Consider the following 20,512-nt stretch of genomic DNA (forward strand, 5'->3'; position numbering starts at 1 on the left):
TCTTTTGGAGTTATAATTGGTCATTAAATTTATTGGAGTTCCAAAGTCTTCCAAAGTTGTTTGTCTTTTTGGGATTGTGTTATTCTCCTAATTCTTTTCATTTCACAGTCCTTCATGGGTTTCTCTGTGTAATTCAGCTTTTATAGTGTGTTGTTATAAATGTAGAAGACATGACTCTAGGTTGGTGGACAGAATGTTAAGACAGACAGATGGATTGAGGATAGTCTAGAGAGGTGACAAGCATGGGAAGCCAGTCCCATCATATCCCTAGATTTGTTTGAAGTTCTAGAATGCTAAAATGTATTCCTAGGCAGGAATTCTTTTTCTCCTAATTTGAATTAAAATCTCATTTCCATCTTAATTAGAGAGCCATTCTTGTATATCTTTGGTATATTTGAATCTGTATATCTCCTCTTATTTCTGTTTAATTTTTTCTTGAATAAATAGGCTTATTCATTATTCCTGATGGTCTTTTGAGTAATTGTGGGAAGGAGCTAAGTTTTCAAGTAAAAATTAAGGGATACACTTTCTATTAAAAGTAACCAGAGGGGCAGTAAGATAGAGATGGATAGAGAGTGAGTAGTGAATATATATAATGGATAGGATAATGGACAGTAGCTAAGAGATCTAGGCCTGGAGTCTGGAGGTCCTGGGTTCAAATCTAAATTCAGACATTTCATAGCTCTGGGCAAGTTACTTAAATTCCAACTGCCTAGCCCTTACTGCTCTTCTGGCTTGGAACCAAAACTTAGTAGTGATTTAAAGACAGAAGGTAAGGTTTGTTTTTGTTTTGTTTTGCTTTTAATCTGACCATGGAAGCAAATTTCCTTCTGAATCTTGTAGCCTAAGATTTGTAGTTTTAGATCAGAGATATTTAGAGGAGATGATTTTATTTGTTTCTCTTATTAGAGGCTAGAGGAAAGAGAGCCCATCCTGAGCATTTCTCCTGGGACCTACCTGCTCCTCCCAACTCAGCTAGAGTACAAGGCATAGTCTTTGGCTCTCTTCTTCTCTACATGAGTGATCCAGGTCTCAGATCATATCTAGCTATGCCACCCATGACCAAAATAGCTTTCCAGAATGGCTGAACCAATTTACAGCTAGGTGTGAGGTAGAATCTCAGAGCTGTTTTAATTTACATTTTCCTTATTATTAGTGATTTGGAGCACTTTTTCCTATGGCTATTGACAGGTTGGACTTTTACCTTGGACAGATGCCTATTCATAATCCTTTGACTAATCTGTTGGAAAATGGTTCTTGTTCTTATATATTTTAATCAATTCTTCTTTTCTTTTCCCCAACAAATTCTAAGAGAAAGGGAAAAGGGTTAGAATAATTCTTCCTTGGCAGAAAGGTGGGGCTTTGGGGTGGGGGTGGCAAACTTGTATGAGAATGGAGCCCCAGAATAAGAAGACCTAGGTTGAAAAAAGCAATGGAAAGGCTCAAGGGTAGAAACCAAGAAGAATTTCTCAACTGGATTAGATGTCTGAAGCAAAATGGTGGAGAATTCAGAGCACTAGAAAGAACAGAGTAACTGGGTCACCACTCTATATGAAAATGACTCCCCCCTCACATTCCTGGGGCCTCAGGTCTCGGTCAACAATGCCTTGCATCCTTCTAGCCCTAGGCTGGACTAGCACAGTCTGATAGAACCCACCCCCCACCCCCCTTGGATCCAATCTGTTTCCTTCTATTCTTTGACAGGAAGCTCCCAGAGAGCCAGCTACCCCCAATCTCAGCCCCACCCCAGCACTCCCTCTCTCCTCCTCATTATGGACAGAGCTTCCCTTGAACTGAAAGGCAGCAGGACCAGTGGATATGAGAACAATCAGAGCCCAGCTATGTTTGGGGATCATAAGTTACATTCTGTTCCAAGGTAAGGAATGCTTTTTTTCTTCCTCTAAAAGTTGATAAACCGAGGGCCCAAGGAGGGTGGTCCTCATAGATTCTAGAGGATCACACCCATTTCACCCATCCAAGAAAAACATCTCTTAACTTTTCCTCCATTGGAGAAGCCTAGGGGAATCAGCTCACTATTGGGTGATAATAACTGTGGACATGTGGGGTACATTCCCAAAGTCATACGCAGAAGGGGAAACCCTGGCCTGCTGACCTTACCCAAGAGAGAGAAAGCAGCAGAGACCTGGGTCCCTGGTCATGAAGCCCTATGTCTGGACTTTCAAATGGGGGAAGGTTGCATTTCCCTGCCCAAATGGCATGAGGTCAGCAATATACAACACCTTCTAGAGTTTGCTCCAAAACCAAATAATTCCATTCCTGGGGTGAGAGGGAGGAAAAGGAGAGAGAGATTTCCTTGCCCTCCCTCTGTCCCACAAATCATAACTCTAAATCCATTACTGAGGGGATGTAGGAAACTGAGGTGATATTTATAGCCTCAATAATGATAGTCCTGGCGAATAAGGACTCTGGTGTTTAACATCTGGACATGTCCAGCCCCTGGTGACTGGGAAGCTCCTCTGATGCTTGGTCCTTAGAGGAGGCTCTTCCTTAGTCCTAGGTGCAGGGCCTATTTTTAGTCTCCGAGACACACCAAATCTTCTGCCTCCAAAAAGCCAAGGAAAGGACCATGTTTTTCTTCTTAGATCTGAGAACTACTATATATTGACTTATGGTTTCATGCTTCCAGGGAGGCACTCTTCCTGAATCATATAGCAGAAGGGACTAAGGTTAGAAGGAAGAACTTTCCTCTAGGAAAGTGACTGACCCTTTGAATCAGAGACTAACTAAGACCATGACACAAGGCCAGAGAGTCAGCTTCCCTGGAGTTCTTAAAGAAGTGAATTCATCTTTCTTATCCTGGGCTAGAGGATCTGATCTCTATGGAGGCAGGAGAATGGATATGATGACTCTTGAGGATCTCTGTTTTATTATTAAGGGTCAGCATTACAGAGATAAGAATAAAACTGCTCAGTCTTTCCCTGTCTCTTGTGAACAGCTAGTTAAGGCATTAGTGGCTTCCTAATTAGGGAGCCATTGCTGGGAACTGAGAAAAAGTCCTGGAGACTGTGACTCACAAGTCCAGGAACTTCCCTTTAGTCCCTTCCTCACCCCCCTCCCATATGCTCCCATGCAGCCAGTGAAGCAGTCAAGAAAAGGGATTCGATCTGGAGAACCCTTCTTCTTCAGGACAATGAGCCAAATACTGTGTCCAGTAGCTTAGCTTGGTCTCCTGGGAAAGGGCCCAGCAGAAAACTGGAAAAGCCCTGGGGCTGGGGGTCATATTGATCTTCACTGTCTGATGTAGGGGCAGAAGCTGTGCCTTATTCACTAAGCATCTCTGGGAACAGGCACGAATATCCAGGGTGGCATCCTCAAATCCTGGATTGTAGGCTTTGAGAAGAAAGGAGAGTGGCTAGAGGAAGAAGCTGGAGATGACACAGGTGGTTGGGTAGTCTGCTTCACTGGATAGCTTGTTGCTCTGTCCTTGGACTTCTGTTGGGGATGGGGTTGGGGACAAGCAGGAGTTCTGTCTGGGGCAGGTATACGGCTGGTATGTAATATTTTTAGATTTATGCAATGAAATTAAAAGGTGACTATGCTAAGGGAGTACCATCATAAACTCCGGCTTCTGCTAGAGTGTTATTGGTATTCAGGGAAACTTAAAGCTGGAAGAAACTCTTAGAAATCTTCCTGTCTAATATTGTCATTCCTCCTTTCCCAGCTCTGACTGAGGGGAAGTAAGGCAGAGTGGTTGGTGACAAGCAGGGAGTTTGCCAGAGGCATCCTCATTCTAAGACTGGACTTCATTCTCTTGCATCCATCACAGACATGTCAACATGGAATCTAGAAACCCCAAACTTGTAGCCTAGTAAGATCTGATGAACCCCAAGTTTTAGGACTAGCTCTTAAGCTGGAGACTACAAAGCTTATACTGGTTCCCTGTTCTCATGAGAATCCACCCTGAAGGGAATCTCAAGCTAGCAGTTTCAGACTGAATAATGGACCCTAAGGTAAATGACAATTCCAGTTAGGTGGAGCTAAGCAAAAGCTGAGGGCCTCTTTTTGTCTTAGAAGCTTCTCCCATTGTATCACATCCTGCTTTTGAGGATCGAACTCAGGACCTTCAGCTTATGAGACTGACTGCCCATTGTGCTAAGAAGGCACTCAGCTTTTGCCATTGAGGTATTATGGTACAATGGAAACAAGGTTGTCTTTAGACTCAGAGCCCAGGTTCTGATGCTGTCTCTATCATTTACTACCTGTATGAGCTTGTATAGGTTACTTAACTGTTCTCGGTTATTTCGTCTTTCCCCAAACTGTCCTGGCCCTCTACTCTTCTCTCTCTACACTGTCATCTCATCAGCTCCCATAGGTTTAAGTTGTCACCTCTATGCAGAATACTCCCAGATCTAGGTAATCCACCCCAGGTTCTCCCCTGAGCTTCAGGCCCAGATCACAAATCACCTATTGGACATTTCAAACTGGAAGTTCTAGAGATATCTCAAACTCAACATGTCCAAATCAACTCCTTATCTTTCCCTACAAGCTTATTCATCTCCCAGAATTCTGTTTCTCTCCAAGGCACCACCATTCTTCTCATCTCCCAGAGGTTCCTAACTTGATTCCTCACTCATCTCACCCTACAAATCCAATCAGTTGCCAAATCTTGTTTCTACTTCTGCAATATATCTCCAGGTCCTCATCACTTCTTGACTAGACTATTACAACAGTCTCTTCACTGGTTTCTCTGCTTCAAATGTCTCCCACTCTAATCTATACAAGTCTTCCCTAAAGGAAGATGTTGATCTGACCATGTCACTCTCCTATTTAATAAACTATTACCTCTAGGGAAAAATGTAAATTTTGTTATGAAGCCCTTTACAAAGAAAAAAGAAGTCCTTTACTTTTGATCTTAGTCTTTTTAACCTCATTGAACATCATTCTCCTCCTGCATTCTGTGATCCAGCTATCCATTCCATCTATCTATTCCCCCATTTCTATGTCTTGGCATTGGCTGGTCCCCATTCCTGAAATGCCCTCCCTCCTCACTTGTCTCATAAAATCCTTCTCTTCTTCAAAACCCAGCTCAGACATCATCTTCTACATGAAATTTTCTCATGATCCATCCCCTCCATTGTTAGTATCTTTCCTCCCTAACTACCTTGTATTTAGCTACCTTGTGTTTGTATTGATTGTCTTTATGTTTATCCTGGATTTGTTGCCCTCTATGTTAGAATGTAAGGTCTTTGAGAGTCGAAATTGTTTTATTGTTTGTATTTTTATCCCCAGTTTCTAGCATGGTACCTAGCATATAGTAGCAACTTAATAAATACTTGTTAAATGATTGTTCTGTAAAATGGAATGTTGGACTAGATAAATTCTAAAGTCTCTTCCGGCTTTGAATTTATTTATGATTTTTTTACATACAACCCCATCTTTATTTATATATATAATCTGCACAGTTTTTGTGGAAAGGTGGTTAATTCTTTTTATTATTCTAGAGAAACAGGGTTTCTCTAGAAAATTAAGGACTTAGGCTTGAAATACAGAAAATAATTTATAATGATTTTTGAAAGTCAGGGATCTTAACTTTTTTATGTCATGGATTCCTTTGACACATATAGATCTCTTCTCAGTTTTTAATTTTTTAAATTCATAATTGAAGGAAATACCAAATTTCAGTTAGTCATAATAAAAATAGAATTTTTCCTCCATCCAAGTTCACAGATCCATTGAAATTAATCTAAAGCCCCCTGATTTAAGAACCTCTGCTTTAAAGGATGTATATGGTAGATACTGGGAATACAGCAAAGTAAGTATAACCTGTCCTCAAAGAGTTTGTACTCTAATGAAGAGGATAAGATAAGTACAGGTCAAATGTGATAAGTATCAAGGAGAGAACCAGAAAGAGTGCTATGAGAAATTGGATGAAAAAAAAAGAAAAGAAATTGGATGGGTAAATCTACTTCTAGCTGGAGGCATCAGGGAAGACAAAAGAGGAGGGGACACCTGCGCTGGCCCTTGAAGGAAGAGAAAGACATCAACAGGCGGATATGAGGAAGGGGAGAGTCAATTCTAGACACAGAAGACAACCTGAGCAAAGGAACAGAACAAGATAAGAAGGGGAAATAATAAGGGTTTCAGTTTAAGTGTAGAGTACATGAAAATAGTAATAGGGTTGGAAAAGCAGGCAGGAGCCAGTTTGGGGAGGATCTCCAATATGTTTTGTACTGTGTAAAGGGAATTTCATCCCCTCCCCCTCCTGGACTGTCGACCTACTTCCCGCATCTCATTTTGCGTGCTGGGGAATGTGAACGTACAGGCATACATGTGGGGATGGAGAATAAAAGGGTGTGGTGCAGGACCCTTGGGGTCTCTACTTCCCTGGACATGACAGGAGAGGTGGACCAAGAGTCATGCAGGAGGATCATGTGGTCAGACTTAGAGTAGAAAAATAGACTTTAAACCTCTACCTATCTGCTTTCTTTATTTCAAGTGATTATTAATAAACTCTATGGAAAATAAAAACCCACAGTCATTAATTTAAATCTAACAGTACATAACATGACTCTCAAGGATTATGTGTTGAATCAGTGTTTGGGTGATTGATTAAGGACTCTTAGAATGGAGAATCTTTCTTGGGCTTTAAGTGTCCTGCTAAGGTCATTCCATCTATGCCTCTGGCTCCCAACATATATCTCTCACCTGTCCTTAAATAACTTCTCTCCAGTGAAGGGGCTACAATTGTGGCAAGGAGGGATGGTGACCTCGAAACCCAGCCCCATTGTTTGGAGGAGCCTAGGGCCAGGAACAATGCAGCAAGCCAAGTGGAAGCCCAGTGGAGGATGGCAATAATTTAAAGAAAATAAACACATCAGGCAAGCTGCATGTTGGCACTCACTCCTAGATCTTTCTCCCTGATCTCTCCCACTCAGGGCTGGGCATCTATTCCCTAAACCTGGGCCCCTTAGTAACTTCTGTTAACTCTTGAGAAGCCCACGGAGGAGGAGTCCAAGGCCAGAGAACAGAACTCAGTTTCAGGTTGGGCTGGAGTAAGGGAACCCTCAACTGGGTGGTTCCATTTCCCCAGTTTGTTTTTCTTTCAGCTTATTCACATGTTTTGAGGATGATTTCATTGTATAAAATGAGGAAATGCTCTGGGCAAACATAGCCCAGAAAACACATACACATGCAGACACACACAGACACAATAGACATACATACATAGACAGAGACAGACACACACAGACACAGACACATACAGATACACACAGACAGACACAGACACAGACACACACACACAGACACCCAGACAGACACGCAGACATGCAGACACATAAACACATATAGACACAGACAGACACAGAAACACACATAGACTCACAGACACACATAGAGACACATAGAGACAGACACACAGACATGCAGATGCACATAGACACACAGACATGCAGACACACACAGAGACTCAGACACACACAGACACACAGAGACACAGACACAGACACAGACACAGACATATACAGACACAGATACACACACACCCTTGAAGGAGTATTCTTGAAAGGTTGGACTGGCATTAGCCATTTCCACATTCTTTTCCCTTCCTAGGACTTTATTTCCCTAATTGTCTCCTTTTCCCTGCATAAGAAAAGACAGCCCTTCCAGCTATGGAATAAAGATCTTTGTCTGGTTGGAGAGGTAGGAAATAAGCATTTATTAAGTATCTGTTATGTGCTAGACACTGTGCTAAGTGTTTTACAAATAGTTAATTTGGTAATATTTGGATAATCATTTGGTAGATCAGATTGCTCAAAATTTGTTGTGTTTTTTTTTTAATTAAACTGTTTGAAAAATGGCCTGCAAAATTGCCCAAATATTTCCATGTTCTGTGTATATCTTTATATGTAAATCAAAAGGAGAACATATAATATGGGGTGGGGTGAAGATGAAGCATTGGAAGAGGGATGGAATGAGGGAGGGAGGGAGAGGAAGAATCAGTGTCAGGATGCCTGTTGGGAGTCCAGACTTTCCTGAGGACCAAAACTGTGGTCTTGTGGTTGTAAGAGGATGGGAAAAGGGGTCAGGGTCACCTAAAGGTCACTTGGATTAAGCTAGCTTCCAAACTGAGCACAGAAAAGAGGATCACCCACCATATGGTTTCTAAGAAAAGGAAACCAAAGCCTCAGGAGAGAAAAGGGAATATATGTTCCCTGGCTTCAAGAACAGTTTTCAAAATGGAAGCATTTATGTGAAGCTGGTTTCTGTATTCTAAGAGACCTTTAATTTACTATGTAGGCAGCTACTCCCAACTAGAAGAAGGTAGATTCTAAAGTGAATGTGGACTGAAAGGTGCCCCAGCATTCTAAGCCCAGTCCTTTCTAGACATCTCATTTATCCTTTGCCCTTTTCTATGGGGTTGAGCAAAGGTGACTCTCTCCATGCTACATATAGAGACACTAAGGCCCAGAGAAAGGGTCATTGAGTTAACTATGATTCCATAATTAATCCATTTTTAGAGCCAGGGTTCAAAGTCACATCTTCTAACTCCACAAATAGGATTTGTCCACATGTAGGAGTTTTAATTTCTTAGACAAGGTTTTCAGGAGGCCAAATGGGTTGAATTCCCCATGGCAGGATCCAACAGGCACTAGCACTGGGGCTTGTTCTAACTTATCATCCTTTGCTTACTTTCCTAGGTGCCTTCTCCCAAAGCCCACCAGTTCAGAGCCCTGGATTTCAGCAGGGTAAGGCAAAAACAATGGAGGGGATTAGGGGTGCTGGCAAGGAGCTCATATGAACTATATAACAGGGTCTCCAGGGTTGGAGGTAATAAGTAGCCTACTGAAGCCTTGAAAGTTCACTGAAGGAGTCCAAGTCTGATCAGGGGCTTTTTCATGCTCTGCTAATTCAAGCCAGCTTAGGAGGGCACTAAGGGAAAGGAGGGGAAGGACCAGGGGCAGGGGCGTTTCATTTCAATATTCATGGAGTCCATCCTCTAAAGCAGGGGTCAGCAACGTATGGCTCTCAAGCCATATCTGGCTCTTTTGAGGGCCAGATATGGCTCTTTCTGCAGGAGCCATAAAGTCAATTTTTTTCAGGTGCTGTTACAGGAGTGCACACTGTGAGTACTGTACGGCTCTCATGAAATCACATTTTAAAAAATGTGGCGTTTATGGCTCTCACGGCCAAAAAGGTTGCCAACCCCTGCTCTAAAGTCCAACTTCACTGTGTTACAGAGATGAATCTGGGTTTTCAAAACCTTGACTGATGGAGGGCAGCTTCTAGTAGGTCCTACTAAGTTAGTAGAGAGGATTTCTGATCTGGCCCAGTGATAGTTAACAATAATAGCTAGTATGTATAAAATATATTATGCATATTTTATAGATGTAGTACAATATAAGTATATTATATACATATCATACATAGTATATCATACATATTTTATGTGTCTTATAATATTCACTTTACATATATAGTATAATATAATTAGATAGGAGATTTTATATATATATATGAAATACCTAGTCCGTCAATCAATACTTATTAATCCCCTGTTATGTACCTAACACTATGCTAAGTGCTAAAGATACAAATATAGGAAAAAGACTGCCCCTGCCATCCAGGAGTTTACAGTCTAATGGAAAAAGAGACAAAAGGAGGTTGAAAGTGCTACTCTATGCTAAGCATGAGCTAAGTAAGCATTTTTCGAATCTAATCCAGTCGATCATCATTTAGATGATGACTACCCCTCTCCCTGCACCTGCAGTCAGGTTGACCACAGGGCAATTAGATTTCAGCCATAGGAACTCTGAAGTTCATCTCCTAAGAAGGTTTTGATCTCTAGAGATGAGGGAAATTCCTAAATTGATGAAATAAAGAGATCTTTGAACAATAATAATTTAGATTCAACTCAGAGAGTTACAGAGCACTTTACATAGTTCTCTCATTTGATTCTCACAACTACCTTGTAAGGTGAGATATTATTATCTCCATTTTACAGATGAGAAGACTGAGGCTGAGAGAAGTTAAGGGAGAAAAAACGCCAGAGAGACATAATAAGTGATATCAGCCTTATGATTGTTTTATGAGTCATCAGTGCTGTAGCTAGAATTGAGACAGGTTTTCTGAGCACAGGTTGAACTTTCCGGTCAAGGGTGAAAAAGAGGATTTTTTGACAATACTATACCCAGAGTGGGAACTGGTTCCACTCTCTCCAAGGATTTCAAGTGACAGGATACCAAGAGGCCAGGGTAGGAATATTGCCCTGGGGGAACCATACTCCTATCCTTTCTGAATCTAATTTGACATGTATCATTCTAGGTAGTGAGTCTCCCAGCTTCACAGCTCATGCAGCACCTCAGTCCACCACAGGCATCACAGGTAAACATGAGATCTGGCCAGGGGCTTAGGTCAAGGCCTGAAACTTCCTTGCTAGTTAAAGCAGGTGGATGGGAGCATGGGGAAATGGATAGCACTGGGGGAGTAAAGAAGAATAAATGTTAGAGGGTTGGGAATTAGGTAGTGGGGAAAAGGCATCCTATGGGGTGGAGGCAGCATCTACTCAGGGATGTAGAGCACTAAGGATGGGCGAGCTAAGTGGTTTTTGGGCTTTAGGATCCAGTCCTAAACTGGGCCCAGGAATACTTTATCCTTTGAAAATTGGCTAAAGTGTTCCAAAAAAGAAACATAGTCAAAGATAAAAGACATTTTCTGCTAACCACCAATACTGGAGAACTAAAGGATTCTGGACAGTAGTTTTGGTCCCTTCTGGGATATCTGCCTGTGGTTCTCAAATTCCCCCCAAATGCTGCCCTGGTATTTATTTAAAGCATCTTTGAGGATGTCCTCACTGGTTACCACAGTGAGGGGAGTGTCATCAAGTCCAAGACCATCCACCTTGCATAACCTCCAACCTTCTTCCTTTGGCCCTACCATGAAGACCCAGCCACAAGAAGCCACTTCTGGGCGAGGTAATCACAGGCTCAAGGTGGGGGTTGATTGGCGCTGAATGATTCAGGATTAGGGTAGGGATCCAAGCTCCTGCTCTGCTCTTAGGGTAGTTTTGCCCTAGGTTTTGAGAGCCTGAAAGTGGTTCTGGGATAGGCTGGAGGAATTGCTGAAGTGGGGAAAGAGACAAAATGCTAGTTATATTGAAGGGAAAGGAGCAGGGGCCTGGGGCAGTTTAAAGGGACAGAGGAGAAAGGGACTTGGTTTGAGGGGAACTGAGTAAAAGAAAGGTCAGAAAAGCTAGGGAAGGCTTAGCCCCAACTCTGGAGAGTAGGGTCCTCCCCAGATTAGGAATGGTGCACTGGATTTGTGATTCTGTTTCCCATATTGGCTGTATTTTGTATCTTAACTGGGCCTCCTTCTCCCCTATGCTACAGGCACAAGTGCCCCAAGTTATAAAATCAGGGAAAGATCCCAGATCTCCACTTTTTCAGGTGAGTCTCTAACTCCTAATAATGAGATATTCATCATAAGAGACCAATGGTAAATATAGGGAAACTCCCTTTGGGGCTCTTCCCTTCTACCATATTCCTAGGTTGAAAAAGAATCAAGAGTGGGGAGAACTGGAAAGAAAAAAAAAGAATCCAGATGAATTTTTGTTGGACTGAATTCAATACAAATGTGGGCATTAGATATAGTATCTATGCTAATTAATATTCCAAGAGATCTGTAATTTCAGTGATATGTATATCCCCTCCAATGACATAGATTATAACCCTTCTATAACTATGTACAGGATCTTTGGCAATTTTGCATCTAAAAATTTTTTAAAATTTGTCATTTTGTGGCTGACCTAGTGATGGGTCTCCTAACTTAACCAGGCTGATACTTTCTCAGGCTATCACTGGACCACACTTCATCATCATTGTCAACAATATTTATGAAGTACCCACTGTGTGCCAGGCACTGTCCTAAACCTTAGGGACACAAAGGAAGACAAAAACTTGGTCCCTTTCCTCAAAAGTTTTTCCAACTTGGAAAATGGTTTGTCCTCTCCTGTAGATTATAACTGCTCCCCTGGTTGCCTCCTTGTTACAATGAGTCATTGGAGAAGTACTTTAAAGGAGGAAAAGCCGTGCAGAATAAAGAACTAGATTATATGGATAATTATCTCAATTTGCCACTTGATGTTGCATGATTAACAATAAGATGAACAACCAGCAATTCAGTTGTGCCTTGGTCAGTCATTTTCAATTATGACTGACTCTTTGTGAGCCTATTTAGCGTTTTCTTGGCAAAACTACTAGAATGGCTTACCATTTCTTTCTTTAGCTGGTTCTATAGATGAGGAAACTGAGGCAAATAGAGTCAAGTGACTTGCCTAGGGTCAGATAATTAGAAAGCCAGACCTCAGGAAGATGTCTTACTGATTCCAGGTCTGGCACTACCCACTGTGCCACCTAGCTGCCAATTGGTGCCTACTATGCACATTTTGTGCACTATAAGATTTAGAGCTTGGAGAGACTTTATAGATCATCTTATCAAGGGATTCTTAATTTTTTGTGTGCCATGGACCCCTTAGGGGGTCTGGTGAAAACCTTTGACCTCCTCAAAATAATGTTTTTAAATGTATATGATAACAAAGGAACCCAATTATATTGAAATCCTGTTACTGAAATTTTTTAAAAACTAAATTCACAGGGGCAGCTGGGTAGCTCAGTGGAGTGAGAGTCAGGCCTAGAGACAGGAGGTCCTAGGTTCAAACCCGGCCTCAGCCACTTCCCAGCTGTGTGACCCTGGGCAAGTCACTTGACCCCCATTGCCCACCCTTATCAATCTTCCACCTATGAGACAATACACCGAAGTACAAGGGTTTAAAAAAAAATTACAAAACTAAATTCACAACTGCCTCCCCCTCATCTAATAATCTAATTCTCCATTTTAGAGATGAGGAAAGTATAGTTTAGAGACCTGAAGTGATTTGCTCAGTGCCTCCCTCAGATAGAAAGTCTCAAGAGTTAAGATGAAAACTTTAGTTCTCTGACTCCCAATCGAATGCTTCTTTCACAATATCATGGTGCCTCATAGTTTTGTGGAGGATAAAAAAAGCACATGGAGGGACATCTAGGTGGCTCAGTGGATTGAGGGCCAGGCCTAGAAATCTTGGGTTCAAATCTAGCCTCAGACACTTGCTATGTGATCCTGGGCAAGTTATTTAGCCTTATTGTCTAGCCTTTACCTGTCTTCTGACTTGAAACCATTCCACAGTACTGATTCTAAGATGGAAGGTAAGGGTTTAAAAAGGGGGAGGGGGAAGCATATATGTAGCAGTCCCCAATTTAAGAATGATTTTATTAGAAAAATTCCTACCTGTGTCTGTTCTGTGTTCCCAAGTTAGTCCGCCATTGAAATTTCCCTGTAGATGGATCAAGGGCCAAGAGCTCTATAGAGCTTAACCTGCCCATGTTACAATGTATTCTAAAAGTTCATGTCTCTGTTCTTTGTTACCTGATTGACCCACCACAGACTCCCCATCATAGTTCAAGGGTGGAGAGTTCTATAGAACCCAATCACTATGGGTAACAATGTTTCCACAGGAAATGAATTCTGAGTTCCAAACTAAAGGAATTTCTGGCAGATTGGGGTGCTTCTTTTACCTTCCCCGGTTTCTGTGGGATGGGAGTGAAGTGCTCACTTTAAAACCCACGTATCAAGCAAGCATCGGCATTCAGGCTGCAACACTCCTTAACAGGACCGACCAGATTAAAAAATAATTAGGAAATATTTAATGAAATAAATAGAGATATAATAGGACATCCATCATGTTAATGTAATGTGTTTTTTTTAAGTTAATATGTGCCCACCTACAGGGATCCTTATGGGTTGTTCAGTGGCTCTGTTTCTATTAGAATTTGATCCCACTGCTCTAAGAAATTGGTGGTAATTTCCCAAGGTACATGGTTTCCATCATGAATTTGTGAGGAAGAGTGAATTGGAAGGGAATGAGGCAGGGTAGCTAGGTAACTCAATGGATAGTGCCAGGCCTGGAGATGGAGTTCCTAGGTTCAAATCTGGCCTCGGACTCTTCCCAGCTGTTACCCCAAAGGGAAAGTCACTTAACTGCGAAGAGCCCACTCTTTGCTCAGGAGGGTCTCTGGAGGTGGGATGGCGTGGCAAAAATGAAATGAAAACGAGCCAGAGTGCAAGTGGAATTGCAGAGGCTGTTCTCTCTTGCCACCTGCTGATTTTTATTTTTATACCCTTTTTTTCTTTATGATCTCATACAGGTTTTGATTTTTCCCCTACATTCAAAATCACATATTAACTTTTGAAACATCATAAGATTGGCATTTACTAATTATCTTACTGTGGTTAAACAAAGAAGCAAGCTTGTCAAGAATTATTCATTAACGAATGGCTTAGTTGGAACTTATTATTTTTAACCATCCGTAAGGTACAAAAACATTTCCTAGTAAAGCATAATAGTTAATTATATTTTAACTAATTAAATCATGTATATTGTTACATTATACTATTCATATCTATCATCAATCAAGGAGATAGTTATGGTAGTTGATTACATCAAATAAGATACAATAATATCAGTCTGGTCCAAATTTTGCTCCCATTATGTTCTTTCATATTTCTCCATTTTTTTTAAAGTATGTTTGCTGTTCTTTCTGCTATAGGGTTAATAAGAATGCAGTTCTGGAAGGGTGATTCTGTACTAATTTGTCATTACCCTGCTTTCCTTGTGTTTCACTGTTTCCTTGGTCTGTGGGAGTTTGGGAACAAAGTCAGGCCAGGTACTTTCTTGCTGGGGAATTTAGAAACTTGCATTAACTCACTAACTGCTGGTTTTTTGCTGGGCTGATTTTAGGGAAAGTTTCTATACTCTGCGGGTTTGTATAGGGGTTTGTTTTGTGATAGTGGGTAGTCTGTGACTGTAGTTGCTCTTGCCATGAACCTATATTGTTTTTCTGTGTCTCCCTGGGGCTGAATAAGGATACTGATTGCAATAGTTTCAATGCAAGTGAATGTCACTGTAAAAAGAATCACATAGGGGAAACTGAGTGTGGAATTTCCATGCTCCTGACAACCTGCTGGGCTAAACGTCAGGGCTGACTAGCTGTGCTAAACGTCAGGGCTTTGATGGCTTCCTGTATAACTCCAATTGCCTAGCTTTTACCACTCTTCTGCCTTGGAATCAATTCTTAGTATTGACTCTAACACAGAAGATAAGGATGTAAAAGAAAAAGAATGAAGCAAGAAGCCTGTAAGGGTTAAAAATTAAACGGTTGGACTAAATTTATAAGAGTGTGGTTACCAGGAATTATTACTCAAGTCAGAATGACTTTTTTATGGTAGTTTATTTATAAAAGGAGAAAGAGTGAAAGTAAGGAAATCAGAGAGATTACTCCAGCCTGGTCCAAACCACACAGGGCTTCAGATGTCCTAGCAAAGGGGGCTCAAGAGAAATTAAACAAAGATTTTAGCCACAAGGCTTCCTCCAAGATGAGGAGGCCTCTTTGGAGGCTAATACCTCCAAGAAAACCAGGAAAAGGAAGTCAGCCTTTTTCAGTCACCCACATGGTAGTTCTAAGGGAAAATTCAAGAGCAACCTGAAGTCCCCAACTCCTTCAAGATCAAGTTGAAGGCCAAAGACCTCCTTGTAGGAAGTTCTTGCCACTTTTAAAGACCATTCCTTTCATCACTTCCTGTGCCTTCCTTCCACTTTATGTGGTCCAATTACAGCTAAAGCTTTGCTTAGGACTCCTGAGGGCAGTCAGTTGATTCTAATCCATCACCCACCATCCTACATGTGAGTCACAGACCTCCCCATACTTAAGGATAAGTAGGGTATATATGCTTCTGGTGATTAAATCTAAAAATGGGCAGTGGAGAGTTAATCCCTTCTTCATAAGCCATTCCACTTCTAATGGAAGATATGAAATAATTGTATTCATCTCTTCACCATTATTTTTAAACCCATACCTTCCATCTTAGAATCAATACTATGTATTGGTTCAAAGGCAGAAGAGCAGTAAGGGCTAGGAAATGGGGATTAAATGACTTGCCCAGAGTCACACAACTAGGCAGTATCTGAGGTCATATTGGAACCCAGGACCTTGGGTCTGACTCTCAATCCACTGAGCCACCCAGCTGTTCCCTCCTTCACCATTAAAAAAAATAAAAATAAAAATAAAATAAAATAAAAAAACCTTGACTATTAACTTTATACCTGTGGAAAAATCATCCCTCTTTCTTTTTTCCCCTCCCTCTTCAAATCTGAATAAAGGGTATCATAGCATAGTATTTAGAGAGGTTTGCTCTGAGTCAGGAAGTCCTAGATTCAAACCCCAGCTTTGACAGATCCTGGCTATGTGGCCCAGGGCAAGTAACTCAGCCTTATTGTGCTCAAGGATAGCTCTAATAGAAACTGGAACATTAAACCTGATCCCTGAAGGTCCGTACAGAAAACTGCACATTAACATTATTCATGTTCTATTCTATTTTTGTTTATTTTATTAAATCTTTCTGATTATATTTTAATCTGGTTGGCTACTTTTCAGAGTGTTGCCAGGTAGGTCTGGAGTCAGGAAGACTCTTCTAGAGTTTAAATCTGGCCTTACAAACTTTCTAGCTGCATGACCCTGGGCAAGTCACTTCATCCTGTTTGTCTCGGTTTCCTCACCTGCAAAATGAGCTGGAGAAGGAGATGGCAAACCATTCCAGGATCTTGGCCAGGAAAACCCAAATAGTGACACAAAGAGTTAGACACAACTGAACAATAAAAAGAAGAGGAGAAAGGGAGTGATATTTTGTTGGGCTAATAGTGCTATTTGTCCTTTCCTCATTTTGCCAGAATCTTGCTCTGGCAGGAATATGCTGGTGTCCTCCATTGATTGTCTTTCTCACTTTATCCTAGTTACAGCCTCAGATATCCCCAAATCAACTATAATGGACTTGAGAACAACTGAAAAACCTATCTTGCCCACCCCAACATCTGAGACTGTGCTTACTGTGGCAGCATTTGGTAAGTTAGAAAGGAGGAGAAAAAGGGTGGAAAAAGAAGATCCTAAGACTGGGATGATCTTTGTCTTTGGCCCTGGGTTGCAATAACATCCTTATTGGATTTGGAATCACAGAACCTGAGTTTGGATATTGGTTCTGGCCTTTACTTCCTGTATGACCAGAGTGTTTGTGGGGGGTGGGGGTGGAGGGTAGGAATCACAGCCCTTCCCTAGACCTCATTTATTTATCTATTAAATAAGGTGGTTGGTACAACCTCAGAGGACTAAGTATGATTCTGCTTCTTGAGAGACTAGAGATGCAGAATAAGACACACATTTTCAAACCTGGCCAACATGTGGGTCTTCTAATCAAGCTAACTTGTTCCAAAGGAGAATTTTAATTTTTAGCAGAGAGAGATCTAGAGGGGACTGTGGAAGGGAAATTAGTAATATAGATACAAAAAAGAAATTGAGAAAGGAAGGCAGAAAAGAGCATCAGTGAAACTTTAAAAAATCTACAGAAAATCCACTGTACCACTGGTGGTACAATGGTTAGAGTACTAGGCCTGGAGTTTGGAAGGAACTTGGTTCAAATGTGACCTCAGCCACATCCTAGCCATGTGACCCTGGGCAAGTTATTTAACTGTTTACCTAGTCCTTGCTTTTTTGTTTTAGAGTTGTTACTAAGAGAGAGAGTAAAGGTTTTTTTGTTTTTTTTTTTTAATTAACAAATGAGAACATGGAATTAAGTTCAAAGGGAAACATGCAATCAGGATGGCTTTTGGAACCAATTTTCAGAATTTCATTTGTACTTTTTTTAAAAATCAAGCTGTATTTAATGAGATTTGAGGTTTCATATATTATATTCTTTTCTGTATTTTTACAAAGACATTTTCAGGTTTGTTGGTACTTTTCAAGTTCAGGATAACAACAAAAAATTCATAAAACTTAAAGGAAAAGACAAAAGTGAAACATTTTCTGGTCTCAAAACTTAAGGGTCTAAGGAATTCATTGAAAAATGTCTTTTATCAAAACAAAATGTATCAGAAACATTTTTTGGTATTAATAAAACATTTTAAAATGAGGTGGTTGAAGTAGATGACTTCTAAACTTCCTTCTGGGTCTAGACTTACAATAATATTACAAGATATGGACCTTTTCCTATCTAAGGATTTTGCTGAATTCATGAAAAGGCATTTTTTAGCGGGGAGGGAGGTGGGAGGGAAGTGGGCTCTTTGTGTACCAAGGGCTGAGTTCACTCTAATGCTCTGGCTCTCTTTTTCTTTCTCTTTCTTTGCCTTGTTTTTTCCCTCTCTCCCTGTTTTTTGTTCCCTGCTCTCTCTAGAGAGATTCTTTATAAATTGTGCCTCATGGTTCTCTTGACCTCCTTTCCTCTTCAGGAGTCATCACCTTCATCATCATATTGGTGGTTGTAGTGATTATCCTGGTCAGTGTGGTCAGCCTGAGGTTCAAGTGTCGGAAAAACAAAGAATCAGAAGGTACTAACTCTTGGAATTTCCTTGTCCTCTCTGCTTGATGCTTGGGAATTGGACCAATAACACTGGTTCAGTGATGCTTTAACTCAAGGGGAGGCTTAGGACAAGGGCTCCACTGTGCTGATTCCCACTCAGTAGAAGGAGGCTGCATAGAAATTTGAGGGAAATGATGATAAAATCACCAAATGGGGATAGGGGTCTGAAATTGTCTGGGCTTATGGGAACGGTAAAATTTTAAGTGGTTCTTAATCTGAGGTGTGTAAACTTGTTTTCTTTGTTTATTTTTAAATATTTTGACTTTATTTCAACATAATTGATTCCTTGGTAATCTTATATATTTTATTTTGTACATTTAAAAACATTGTTCTGAGGAGTATATAGTTTTACCAGACTGCTGACAAGGTCCTTGACATACACGAAAAGTTCAAGATCCTTACTTTAGAAGGAGGCTGTAAATAATCAAAAGGAAAGCCCTGATGTAGTCACTAAATTTGGCCTGGAGGGGGACCTTGGTTAGTTTTGGTGCCCCACACTGTGTTTCCCAGACTGATAACCTTTATCTCCTCATAGACCCACAGAAGCCAGAGAACTGTGGAATGTCTGAAAGGTATGAAAATCAGGAGAATGTCAAATTACCCCCGCTTAGAGCCATGAGAAGGAACATTTTTCCAGCAATGCTCAGGGGACTGTCTGACAGGGAGGGGTAGGGGTGGGGATTATGGGAAGGAAGTGAGTGAAGGCCTGGGATTGACAACATGTGGGGTACCACCAAGCAGAGCTGCAAGAGGTGGGGGTGGGTGGGGAGGAAATATAGCCTTTCCCAAAGCCCTTAGGGCAAATCCCAGGTTTGACCTGCACTAATAAACTAATTATGACTGGTCTCCACCCTAAGTTTTCAAGTTATCAACTAACTTTGGATCCAGTACACAGAAATTTTGGTATTGACCAGACCTGGGGCATTGGTCAAGACAGGGAGGTGGTAAGGTCCTGGGGGAGGATGTATGGTCCCTAACTGTTCTGTCTCAGGGCTGAGCCACTGCAGACTTTTCATAAAATGACATCAGATTCTGGAAAAGCAACATTCAACCCCTCAATCAAAGAGTGCAAGGTTTAACAATCCCAACTCCAGTCCTAATGTCCCCCTTCTCCATGTGTCTTTCCAACTGTCTTCTCTTCATGATGGAGTCTTTTTTTAAACTTCTTCCTGTTCCCTTGCAGCTCTGCAGCCACTGGGGAGAAGGACACAAGCATCACCCTCATCTCTATGAAGAACATCAATTCAAATAATAACAAGGGCTGCTACACAGAAGAGAAGGTTTGACTTTCTCAATGTCCTCTTTCTCTTGCCCTAAGTTATCCCATCCATCTTCTTGCTGCTGGGCAGAATGGCCCCTCCAAAAGGGCTCTCTTCAGCTCCTAAGATTAGGCAGGGAAACATGGGTATTCTTTCTTATGAAGTTCCCATCCATTCTGAGTACAAACTTAACCTTGACCTGAGTATCACTTTTTGCAGGTTCTTTAAAGTTGACCCTCAGCGACAAGGACCCAGGAAGCAGCTACTCCATGACTGTGATGTGGATTGTTGGAATGATGTGGGAAGGAAGTAAAGGCACGATGCATTCTATTCAAATTATTTCATTTCAAACATCCACACTTGAATCTCAAAGGACATAAACCTGTTTAGATTTGAGAGCAGAATCTCCCAATTTTGAATATAAGCAATAACTCCAGAAACATAACCTATTCCTCCCACTTCTTTGGTGTCATAGAGAAGAGATATCTACAGGGCAGGGGCAAATAGGTCTTATGTTTGGAGTAGAGAATATTTGTACTTTTTAATAGAATTAAAATTATTTTTTGGTCTGCAGCCTGATTTTTTTCAGGACCTGTGTGCTTGCAAATACAGCTGCTTTAGAGAATGTGAGATCAGAGAGTCCAAGTTGGGTCAGGGCTTTCTTCCCAAGGCAAAACATGTACCACTGGGCAAACATAAATTGAACACTCTTAAGAGATCGATCAATCAACAAACACTTCTAGAACTCATGGAACAAACTAAGGCCCTTCTAGCTGCATTTAAGTTTATTGTTCTGT

At 41.1% G+C, this 20,512-nt stretch overlaps 1 protein-coding gene across 3 annotated transcripts; it reads left to right on the top strand.

The window, feature by feature from the left end:
• The first annotated feature begins 1,772 nt into the window (after positions 1 to 1,772).
• Positions 1,773 to 20,288, top strand: ECSCR (endothelial cell surface expressed chemotaxis and apoptosis regulator). Of its 3 annotated transcripts, XM_044661841.1 has the most exons (10): positions 1,773 to 1,876; positions 8,661 to 8,708; positions 10,285 to 10,344; positions 10,794 to 10,934; positions 11,349 to 11,405; positions 16,841 to 16,948; positions 18,326 to 18,424; positions 18,992 to 19,028; positions 19,640 to 19,736; positions 19,935 to 20,288. In XM_044661841.1, the coding sequence occupies exons 1-10, from the start codon at positions 1,819 to 1,821 to the stop codon at positions 19,941 to 19,943; spliced, it is 714 nt and encodes a 237-aa protein (XP_044517776.1). In that variant the 5' UTR covers positions 1,773 to 1,818; the 3' UTR covers positions 19,944 to 20,288. The 3 variants fall into 3 exon arrangements, with proteins under 3 accessions (XP_044517776.1, XP_044517777.1, XP_044517778.1); XM_044661842.1 differs by lacking the exon at positions 10,794 to 10,934; XM_044661843.1 differs by lacking the exons at positions 10,794 to 10,934; positions 11,349 to 11,405.
• Positions 20,289 to 20,512: the final 224 nt, after the last annotated feature.

The sequence above is a fragment of the Gracilinanus agilis genome, chromosome 2 (genome assembly GCF_016433145.1).
Source record: "Gracilinanus agilis isolate LMUSP501 chromosome 2, AgileGrace, whole genome shotgun sequence".
NCBI classification, from domain to species: domain Eukaryota; kingdom Metazoa; phylum Chordata; class Mammalia; order Didelphimorphia; family Didelphidae; genus Gracilinanus; species Gracilinanus agilis.